The sequence below is a fragment of the Oncorhynchus clarkii genome, unplaced genomic scaffold, assembly GCF_045791955.1.
Source record: "Oncorhynchus clarkii lewisi isolate Uvic-CL-2024 unplaced genomic scaffold, UVic_Ocla_1.0 unplaced_contig_13012_pilon_pilon, whole genome shotgun sequence".
NCBI classification, from domain to species: Eukaryota; Metazoa; Chordata; class Actinopteri; order Salmoniformes; family Salmonidae; genus Oncorhynchus; species Oncorhynchus clarkii.
The window spans coordinates 75,596-87,588 of record NW_027258278.1 but is presented as its reverse complement, the minus strand read 5'-3'; the positions used below and the strand labels follow the sequence as shown (position 1 = coordinate 87,588).

The 11,993-nt window shown below is 46.4% G+C and overlaps 1 protein-coding gene across 1 annotated transcript; it reads left to right on the top strand.

Annotated features, from left to right (window-relative positions):
• Nucleotides 1-514: 514 nt before the first annotated feature.
• LOC139396434 (cytochrome P450 4F3-like) lies at nt 515-11,393 on the top strand (the record flags this gene model as incomplete). The annotated part of the gene is made up of 10 exons (XM_071143478.1): nt 515-568; nt 1,529-1,656; nt 2,685-2,806; nt 4,630-4,776; nt 4,940-5,145; nt 6,464-6,593; nt 8,108-8,241; nt 10,217-10,281; nt 10,396-10,478; nt 10,659-11,393. Coding segments are annotated over 10 exons (1,247 nt in total), but the record flags the coding sequence as incomplete, so codon positions are not given.
• Nucleotides 11,394-11,993: the final 600 nt, after the last annotated feature.

Sequence of the window (11,993 nt, the reverse complement as noted above, 5' to 3'; positions counted from 1 at the left end):
AACTGCTAGTTTGTCATTTAGAATAGGTTATAACCACCCTAATGGCTACTGTGTCATTTAGAATAGGTTATAACCACCCTAATGGCCAATGTGTCATTTAAAATTTGTTATAACCCCCCTAACGACTACCGTGTCATTTAGAATTGGTTATATATTGACTCTTGTAGGTCTTAATTTTGCTAATTAGATAGGCTACCTCACATCTCAATTAGGCTTAAATGTTTGTCGGTTTAGACAGAGAAGATTGGTCTAAACATGTGATTTGGTTGTCCATTGTGCTACTGGCTCTAGTGTGCTAGCTAGCCAGTGTGTTTAAAGTTGAGTTAATTTGTCATGAGAAAAAGGCTTGTGGAAAAAAGAACTCACATGGTTTTACCATCTCACCACCAGGTGGTGCTGCCGTACCCTCTACACCTCTACTCCCTGCTGACATGCTGTCTGCTTTTCTCCTTAGCAAGTAGACCAACAGTGACTATTTTTCTGAATCACCTTCACCATTTTTCCATCCTTGCAGCTTCCATCACAGTCAAAGATGAGCTTTTCTATGGGTTCCTGAGACCATGGCTGGGTAAGTACAAAACATGAACACCTTTCATTTACTTTATCCATACAATACACTCTCAAATCAAATCCTCTCTCACAGTCACAGTAATATTTCCTATGCTATATACAGTACTTTAGGATCCTCTGTCCTAGTGACAGTTACAGTAATATTTCCTATACTATATACAGTACTCTCAGATCCTCTGTCCTAGTGACAGTCACAGTAATATTTCCTATACTATATACAGTACTTTAGGATCCTCTGTCCTAGTGACAGTTACAGTAATATTTCCTATACTATATACAGTACTTTAGGATACTCTGTCCTAGTGACAGTTACAGTAATATTTCCTATACTATATACAGTACTTTAGGATCCTCTGTCCTAGTGACAGTTACAGTAATATTTCCTATACTATATACAGTACTTTAGGATCCTCTGTCCTAGTGACAGTCACAGTAATATTTCCTATACTATATACAGTACTTTAGGATCCTCTGGCCTAGTCAAAGTTACAGTAATATTTCCTATACTATATACAGTACTTCAGGATCCTCTGTCCTAGTGACAGTTACAGTAATATTTCCTATACTATATACAGTACTTTAGGATCCTCTGTCCTAGTCAAAGTTACAGTAATATTTCCTATACTATATACAGTACTTTAGGATCCTCTGTACCAGGGACAGTCACAGTAATATTTACTATACTATATACAGTACTTTAGGATCCTCTGTCGTAGTCAAAGTTACAGTAATATTTCCTATACTATATACAGTTCTCTCAGATCCTCTATCCTGGTCACAGTTACAGTAATATTGTCATACAGGACAGAGTCTTCTCCTTCTCTCACAGTCACAGTAATATTGTCATACAGGACAGAGTCTTCTCCTTCTCTCACAGTTACAGTAATATTTCCTATACTATATACAGTACTCTCAGATCCTCTATCCTGGTCACAGTTACAGTAATATTGTCATACAGGACAGAGTCTTCTCCTGAGTAACGGAGAGGACTGGTCTCGTCGTAGACGTCTACTCACTCCTGCATTCCACTTCGACATCCTCAAGAACTATGTGAAGATCTTCAACCACTCCTCAGACATCATGCATGTGAGTCTATGGAGCAACAGCAGCCATTACGTGGGTTCATTTAAGTAGCAATCAAGAAATCAACTCATTTGGCCCATTAAATATGTTAGAGAAACAAGTAGTATAGTTTACAAGTTTATTTTTTTTTGCATCAGCTTCTCTGTTTTTAAACTGCCCTCCGTAATTATTGGGACAGTAAAGTATTTTTTTTAAACTTATTTTAGCTCTATACTTGAAAACTTTGGATCCATATCGGGTGAAGAGTTTAGAAATTACAGCAGTTTTTGTACATAGACCTCCCATTTTAGGGGAGCGAACTAGTAAAAAGTGAAGTATTTGGTCCCGTATTCATAGCACGCAATGACTACATCCAATGAGTTTTACATCCAATGAGTTTGATGCATTTGCTTTTTGTTTTGGTTGGGTTTCAGATGATTAGGTTTCAGATACAGTGTATCAGACAGAGGTGGCTGGTGGGAGGAGCTATATCGGTTCAATTCCAGCCATTACAATGAGCCCGTCCTCCTATAGCTCCTCCCACCAGCCTCACCTGGTGTAAGAATGTAAGAGGTAGTGTGGCGATGTGGTGAGGTAGGCAACACAAATGTCTCCCATAGAGTTAGTTGGAGGACTTGTTATGGACATAACCCACTTTAGCATGTACATTGCCTTTGAGTGATTCCACCATTTTAAAGAAGTCAACTTGGTGGGGATTCCTATGGGTTTTAAGTGATCAGCCAAATATCAGAGCATTGTCGCCTGGCTGCAGTGTTTGTAAATGGCTTTAAGCTATATCACTGCCATCTAGTGGCCACAATAAATACATGACACAAGATATGATTCAGGACTCCAGCACTGCAGGTGGCTGTAAATCACCAATATTAGCTTTAGGCTTTTTACAAACACTAAGAAATAAGAAAATGGACTACTTCAAAATGGAGATAGAACGGGCAGTGTTACTGAGGCTGTCACAGACACCTTAATAGGACAGATACAAAGATGACTCCTCTAATTAACTCTATGGTCTCTCCCCTGTTGGTTGGCGTCAGTCTAAGTGGCGCCGCCTGGTGGCCGAGGGAGAGAGCCGCCAGGACATGTTCAATCACATCAGCCTGATGACTCTGGACAGTCTGCTCAGATGTACCTTCAGCTACAACAGCAACTGCCAGGAGTGAGTAGTCTATGTTTAATATTACAAGAGCCCAGTAACCTTCTACCTCTGTTACTGACTGAAACAAGAGCCTAGTAACCTTCTACCTCTGATACTGACTGAGACAAGAGCCCAGTAACCTTCTACCTCTCATACTGAAACAAGAGCCCAGTAACCTTCTACCTCTGATACTGACTGAAACAAGAGCCCAATAACCTTCTACCTCTGATACTGAGACAAGAGTCCAGTAACCTTCTACCTCTGATACTGAGACAAGAGCCCAATAACCTTCTACCTCTGATACTGAGACAAGAGCCCAGTAACCTTCTACCTCTGTTACTGAGACAAGAGCCCAATAACCTTCTACCTCTGATACTGAGACAAGAGCCCAGTAACCTTCTACCTCTGATACTGAGACAAGAGCCCAATAACCTTCTACCTCTGATACTGAGACAAGAGCCCAGTAACCTTCTACCTCTGATACTGACTGAGACAAGAGCCCAGTAACCTTCTACCACTGATACTGAGACAAGAGCCCAGTAACCTTCTACCTCTGATACTGAGACAAGAGTCCAGTAACCTTCTACCTCTGATACTGACTGAGACAAGAGTCCAGTAACCTTCTACCTCTGATACTGAGACAAGAGCCCAGTAACCATAGTCCCCTCTACCCTCCTCTATCTAACCCTGTCTCCACCCTCCCTCCTCTATCTAACCCTGTCTCTACCCTCCTCCTCTATCTAACCCTGTCTCTACCCTCCCTCCTCTATCTAACCCTGTCTCCATCCTCCCTCCTCTATCTAACCCTGTCTCCATCCTCCCTCCTCAATCTAACCCTGTCTCTACCCTCCCTCCTCTATCTAACCCTGTCTCCATCCTCCCTCCTCTATCTAACCCTGTCTCCACCCTCCTCCTCTATCTAACCCTGTCTCCATCCTCCCTCCTCTATCTAACCCTGTCTCCATCCTCCCTCCTCTATCTAACCCTGTCTCCATCCTCCCTCCTCTATCTAACCCTGTCTCCATCCTCCCTCCTCTATCTAACCCTGTCTCAATCCTCCCTCCTCTATCTAACCCTGTCTCCATCCTCCCTCCTCTATCTAACCCTGTCTCCCTCCTCCCTCCTCTATCTAACCCTGTCTCCACCCTCCCTCCTCTATCTAACCCTGTCTCTACCCTCCCTCCTCTCTCTAACCCTGTCTCCATCCTCCCTCCTCTAACTAACCCTGTCTCCATCCTCTATCTAACCCTGTCTCCATCCTCCCTCCTCTATCTAACCCTGTCTCCACCCTCCCTCCTCTATCTAACCCTGTCTCCACCCTCCCTCCTCTATCTAACTCTGTCTCCACCCTCCCTCCTCTATCTAACCCTGTCTCTACCCTCCCTCCTCTCTCTAACCCTGTCTCCATCCTCCCTCCTCTAACTAACCCTGTCTCCATCCTCTATCTAACTCTGTCTCCTCTATCTAACCTTGTCTCTACCCTCCTCCTCTATCTAACCCTGTCTCCATCCTCTATCTAACTCTGTCTCCTCCCTCCTCTATCTAACCCTGTCTCTACCCTCCCTCCTCTATCTAACCCTGTCTCCATCCTCCCTCCTCTATCTAACCCTGTCTCCATCCTCCCACCTCTATCTAACCCTGTCTCCATCCTCCCTCCTCTATCTAACCCTGTCTCCATCCTCCCTCCTCTATCTAACCCTGTCTCCATCCTCCCTCCTCTATCTAACCCTGTCTCCATCCTCCCTCCTCTATCTAACCCTGTCTCCATCCTCCCACCTCTATCTAACCCTGTCTCCTCCCTCCTCTATCTAACTCTGTCTGATGGCTCCTTTCCTTTCGTCCAGGAGTTCCAGTGAGTACATAGCAGCCATTTTTGAGCTGAGTACCCTGGTGATCGAGCGGAGAGGACGTATCCTGCACCACTGGGACTGTCTGTACTGGAGGTCCCCAGAGGGACAGCGCTTCAAACAGGCCTGTAGTGTAGTACACGGGTAAGAAGATTGGCTGAAGATTTCCCTGAAATTCCAAGATTTTCCTGAAATTCCTTTTGAAAGATACCTGGAAGCTGGAAATCCAAGATTCCTCCAAACAGGATTTCTGGAATACTTTGGAATTTTCAGAAAGTAACTCAAGTTCTTACAACCCTATACACAGGTTCACCAGGACTGTTGTCCAGGAGCGCAGAGCACAGCTTCTCCACCGGGGGGAGCCAGAGAGCCCTGACACCACAGGAGGGGAGGAGAATAAGAAGAAAAGAGTAGCAGACTTCATTGATTTGTTACTGCTGTCAAAGGATGAGGATGGTCATGGTCTTACAGATGAGGAGATAAAAGCAGAGGCAGACACTTTCATGTTTGGAGGTGATCCTCGAGTGTTCAGATCCACCCTATCCTTTACTGTATTTACCCTGGCAGTATATTCTATCATAAACTACTGTATTTACCCTGGCAGTATATCCTATCATAAACTACTGTATTTACCCTGGCAGTATATCCTATCATAAACTACTGTATTTACCCTGGCAGTATATCCTATCATAAACTACTGTAACTACCCTGGCAGTATATCCTATCATAAACTACTGTGTTTACCCTGGCAGTATATCCTATCATAAACTACTGCATTTACCCTGGCAGTATATCCTATCATAAACTACTGTATTTACCCTGGCAGTATATTCTATCATAAACTACTGTATTTACCCTGGCAGTATATCCTATCATAAACTACTGTATTTACCCTGGCAGTATATTCTATCATAAACTACTGTCTTTACCCTGGCAGTATATCCTATCATCAACTACTGTATATACCCTGGCAGTATATCCTATCATAAACTACTGTATTTACCCTGGCAGTATATCCTAGCGTAAACTACTGTATTTACCCTGGCAGTATATCCTATCGTAAACTACTGTATTTACCCTGGCAGTATATCCTATCATAAACTACTGTATTTACCCTGGCAGTATATCCTATCATAAACTACTGTATTTACCCTGGCAGTATATCCTATCATAAACTACTGTATTTACCCTGGCAGTATATCCTATCATAAACTACTGTATTTACCCTGGCAGTATATTCTATCATAAACTACTGTATTTACCCTGGCAGTATATCCTATCATAAACTACTGTATTTACCCTGGCAGTATATCCTATCATAAACTACTGTATTTACCCTGGCAGTATATCCTATAATAAACTACTGTATTTACCCTGGCAGTATATCCTATCATAAACTACTGTATTTACCCTGGCAGTATATCCTATCATAAACTACTGTCTTTACCCTGGCAGTATATCCTATCATAAACTACTGTATTTACCCTGGCAGTATATCCTATCATAAACTACTGTATTTACCCTGGCAGTATATTCTATCATAAACTACTGTATTTACCCTGGCAGTATATCCTATCATAAACTACTGTATTTACCCTGGCAGTATATCCTATCATAAACTACTGTAACTACCCTGGCAGTATATTCTATCATAAACTACTGTATTTACCCTGGCAGTATATCCTATCATAAACTACTGTAATTACCCTGGCAGTATATTCTATCATAAACTACTGTATTTACCCTGGTAGTATATTCTATCATAAACTACTGTATTTACCCTGGCAGTATATTCTATCATAAACCACTTTGAGACTTTATTCTCTCTCAGGTCATGACACCACGGCCAGTGGGATCAGCTGGGTTCTGTATAACCTGTCTCAGCATCAGGACTACCAGGACCGCTGTAGAGCCGAGGTCAACGACCTGCTACAAGACCGAAAGACAGAGGACTTAGACTGGTCAGCACCTGTCTGTCTGTCCGTCCGTCAGTCTGTCTGTCTGCTTGCCTGTCTGTCTTTGTTTCTGTCAGGGGGATGGGTCATACCACAGGGTGAGGGGGACGGGTCATACCACAGGGTGAGGGGGACGGGTCATACCACAGGGTGAGGGGAGGGGGACGGGTCAGACCACAGGGTGAGGGGAGGGGGACGGGTCAGACCACAGGGTGAGGGGGACGGGTCATACCACAGGGTGAGAGCAGGGGGACGGGTCATACCACAGGGTGAGGGGAGGGGGACGGGTCATACCACAGGGTGAGGGGAAGGGGACGGGTCATACCACAGGGTGAGGGGGATGGGTCATACCACAGGGTGAGGGGGACGGGTCATACCACAGGGTGAGGGGGACGGGTCATACCACAGGGTGAGGGGAAGGGGACGGGTCATACCACAGGGTGAGGGGGACGGGTCAGACCACAGGGTGAGGGGGACGGGTCATACCACAGGGTGAGAGCAGGGGGACGGGTCATACCACAGGGTGAGGGGAAGGGGACGGGTCATACCACAGGGTGAGGGGGATGGGTCATACCACAGGGTGAGGGGGACGGGTCATACCACAGGGTGAGGGGGACGGTCATACCACAGGGTGAGGGGGACGGGTCATACCACAGGGTGAGGGGAAGGGGACGGGTCATACCACAGGATGAGGGGAGGGGGACGGGTCATACCACAGGGTGAGGGGAAGGGGACGGGTCATACCACAGGGTGAGGGGAGGGGGACGGGTCATACCACAGGGTGAGGGGAAGGGGACGGGTCATACCACAGGGTGAGGGAGTGGGACGGGTCATACCACAGGGTGAGGGGAGGGGGACGGGTCATACCACAGGGTGAGGGGGACGGGTCATACCACAGGGTGAGGGGGATGGGTCATACCACAGGGTGAGGGGGACGGGTCATACCACAGGGTGAGGGGGACGGGTCATACCACAGGGTGAGGGGGACGGGTCATACCACAGGGGGAGGGCAGGGGGACGGGTCATACCACAGGGTGAGGGGAGGGGAACGGGTCATACCACAGGGTGAGGGGAGGGGGACGGGTCATACCACAGGATGAGGGCAGAGGGACGGGTCATACCACAGGGTGAGGGCAGGGGGACGGTTCATACCACAGGCCTTTCTCAAATAGGTCACATTTGTAATAATGAAAAGTCCCGTCCTCTCTTCATCTCAACATGGCAGGAATGTGTTCTCATCAGTCTAGTTCTTTATATGATACAAGGAGAAGATACCAAGTTAATAAGAGTAGTCTTGGATCTCTGTGGGCCAGGACACTCAAAACCACAGAGAGGATACCACTTTAATAAGTGTAGTCTTGGATCTCTGTGGGCCAAGACACTCAAAACCACAGAGAGGATACCACGTTAATAAGAGGAGTCTGGGGATCTCTGTAGGCCAAGACTCTCAAAACAGACCAGTCCTTTCTGTGTGTGTGAATGATCCATAAAAGAGTGCCTGGTGTGTTGTGTTTCTGCAGGGAGGACCTGAGCAGCCTCCCCTTCACCACCATGTGTATTAAAGAGTCTCTGAGACTGCACTCCCCCGTGTCTGCTGTCACCAGACGATACACGAAGGACATGACGGTGCCAGGTGGACGGGTCATACCACAGGGTGAGGGGGACGGGTCATACCACAGGGTGAGGGGGACGGGTCATACCACAGGGTGAGGGGGATGGGTCGTACCACAGGGTGAGGGGGACGGGTCATACCACAGGGTGAGGGGAACGGGTCATACCACAGGGTGAGGGGAGGGGGACGGGTCAGACCACAGGGTGAGGGGAGGGGGACGGGTCAGACCACAGGGTGAGGGCAGGGGGATGGGTCAGACCACAGGGTGAGGGCAGGGGGACGGGTCATACCACAAGGTGAGGGGAGGGGGACGGGTCAGACCACAGGGTGAGGGGAGGGGGACGGGTCAGACCACAGGGTGAGGGGAGGGGGGCGGGTCAGACCACAGGGTGAGGGCAGGGGGACGGGTCATACCACAGGGTGAGGGCAGGGGGACGGGTCATACCACAGGGTGAGGGCAGGGGGACGGGTCAGACATAAAGGGGAGGAGCAGGGCTACAACCACCAAACACTTTCTCTGTCTCCCCTGCCTGCTCTGTCTAGACTACCTGCTCTGTCTCCCCTGCCTGCTCTGTCTACCGTGCCTGCTCTGACTAGACTACCTGCTCTGTCTAGACTACCTGCTCTGTCTAGACTACCTGCTCTGTCTAGACTACCTGCTCTGTCTCCCCTGCCTGCTCTGTCTACCCTGCCTGCTCTGACTAGACTACCTGCTCTGTCTAGACTACCTGCTCTGTCTAGACTACCTGCTCTGTCTACCCTGCCTGCTCTGTCTAGACTACCTGCTCTGTCTACCCTGCCTGCTCTGTCTAGACTACCTGCTCTGTCTACCCTGCCTTCTCTGTCTACCCTGCCTGCTCCGTCTACCCTGCCTTCTCTGTCTACCCTACCTGCTCTGTCTCCCCTACCTGCTCTGTCTACCCTGCCTGCTCTGTCTACCCTGCCTTCTCTGTCTACCCTGCCTGCTCTGTCTACCCTGCCTTCTCTGTCTAGACTACCTGCTCTGTCTACCCTGCCTGCTCTGTCTAGACTACCTGCTCTGTCTACCCTGCCTGCTCTGTCTAGACTGCCTGCTCTGTCTACCCTGCCTGCTCTGTCTAGACTGCCTGCTCTGTCTAGACTGCCTCGTGAATTACTGTTGTCACGTTCTGTTGCATAATTCAACAAATGTGTCGATAGCAGGATACACTCTGATTAGAAATCAACACTCTTGGGTCTAGATTACACCTATCTAAACATGCTTTACTTAAACAATCCAAGTGTTCATTTTCAGAAGTTGCTTTCATTTCAGCTGATCTAATTTGTGAACATTTCAACTTTTTTTAAAATTCCACGAAAAATGTATTCTCTTTCTTGTGACATACAATACCAGTCAAAAGTTTGGACACATCTACTCATTCAAGGGCTTTTCTTTATTTTTACAATGTTCTACATTGTAGAATAATAGTGAAGACATCAACACTATGAAATAACACATATGGAATCATGTAGTAACCAAAAAAGTGTTAAACAAATCAAAATATATTTTATATTTGAGTTTCTTCAAAGTAGCCACCCTTTGCCTTGATGACAGTTTTGCACACGCTTGGCATTCTCTCAACCAGCTTCATGAGCTAGTCACCTGGAATGCATTTAAATTAACAGGTGTGCCTTGTAAAAAGTTAATTTGTGGAATTTCTTTCATTAATGCGTTTGAGCCAATCAGTTGTGTTGTGACAAGGTAGGGGTGGTATACAGAAGATAGCCCTATTTGGTAAAAGACCAAGTCCATATTAAGGCAAGAACAGCTCAAATATGCAAAGAGAAAAACCCCGGAATGAGTAGGTGTGTCCAAACTTTTGACTGGTAGTGTGGAGACGGTGCGTTAAATCCCTGGCGAAGCTTCAGCGTTTTTATAGACTATAAACGGAAAGGCAACGTAAACACAGGAAATAGATAGCTGAAGAAGACAGATCCTCAGGTGTGCGGAGCCTGTGCGTTTCTAATACTAATGTCTAATGTATTTTTTCCACGTCAGGTAGCATCTGTCTGGTGAGCATCTATGGGAACCATCACAACCCTGAGATCTGGCCTGACCCAGACGTTAGTACAGTTTACTACATCGACACTCAGGGCTCTGACGAGCTCCTAATACCCTCTCACAGTGCCGCTAACAGTCACTTTAGTCTGATGGCATTTCACTCTTCTTCTCTCCAGGTCTACAACCCCATGCGCTTCGACCCTGAGAACTCAAAGGACCGTTCATCCCATGCCTTCATACCTTTCTCTTCAGGACCTAGGTGTGGATTCTAATTGACATTATATTTATACACATTATGATCCCAGCCCATGCATAACATAGCCTAATGTTTAGAACCTGTTCCCCGATCCGTCTGTGCGTGGCATGACAGTACAAACAGATCCGGAGACCAGGCTATGATGATACAGTATCAACCATCACCGATCATTCTGTGCTATAGGAACTGTATAGGTCAGAAGTTTGCCATGGCGGAGCTGCGTGTGGTGGTGGCGCTGACCTTGAGGAGGTTCCGTTTGACCCCTGGGGGGGTGGAGGTGAGGAGGCTACCCCAGCTGGTGCTCAGGGCCGAGGGGGGGCTGTGGCTGACGCTGGAGACCCTAGACGCCCCCCAGGACTAACCCCTGAACTCCTCTCTCCTCTATGGATCAGACATAGAGAAAACTGGTTTTATGATTTTACTGTATAAACATACGCTGAGTATACGAAACGTTAAGAACACCTTAACACAGTAAAATACATAGGCCTAAAGCCTACAAATAAATAATAGAATACATAGGCCTAAAGCCTACAAATAAACAATAGAATACATAGGCCTAAAGCCGACAAATAAACAATAGAATACATAGGCCTAAAGCCGACAAATACAAACAGCAAAATATCCTGATGAAAATGCAGGTTCTCATGAATGCTCTACTCAGCCTCCCTTTCCATCTGTCTTGACTTGAGCTATGACTCAACGTTATCAGGACAGAGAACCCACATACATACTCATTGCTCTCTCAGATGGATATAAAATAAACCCGTACTTGTTGTTTCTCACAAGTGTATCAGGTTGTGAACTATGCAAACAACGTTTTTCCACTCCGGGAAGGAGAACGGTAAATGACTGTAATACATGCATTAACAGAAATGTAACCAAATGACGGGATGAACGGCACATCTACTATGCCTACTGGTTACATATATGATGGAGAATTGAACAAAACAAACAATCGAAGAGCAAACAATTCGCAACAATGAATGTGCAATAATTGTCAGGAGACCGCAGGGGGAACATTCTGGAGAGAGACGCCCATATCTTCGCCACACATCTCTCCCCTACTTCTTGTTGCAAAATGTTTAAATTAGTCTCGAGACACATTATCTTCACACATTTGAGATGTTTTTCACTGACAGCCACAACTCAATAATCAGCGAGGTCTATTGCCATGCGCACTGCCCAAATTGCTGGTTTCCCAAATAGGAATAGGCAAACAATCCATAGCAATCCATAGAGACAGAGGGATGCTTTTTCGCTCGCTCGAATGCTTTATCTGAGATTGATGCGTATTTCTGTCTGCGCGCGTCTTGGTCAAATAAATGATCAATATTTTCTATATTTTATTTGGACGGGCATTGATGCCCGCCCATAACGTTTCAGGCGCATCGGTTTGTGTCAAGAAGTGCAACGCTGCTAGGTTTTTCATGCTCAACAGTTTCCCGTGTATATTTAACTAGTTAAGAACAACATCTTATTTACAATGACGGCCTAGGAACAGTGGGTTAACTGCCTTGT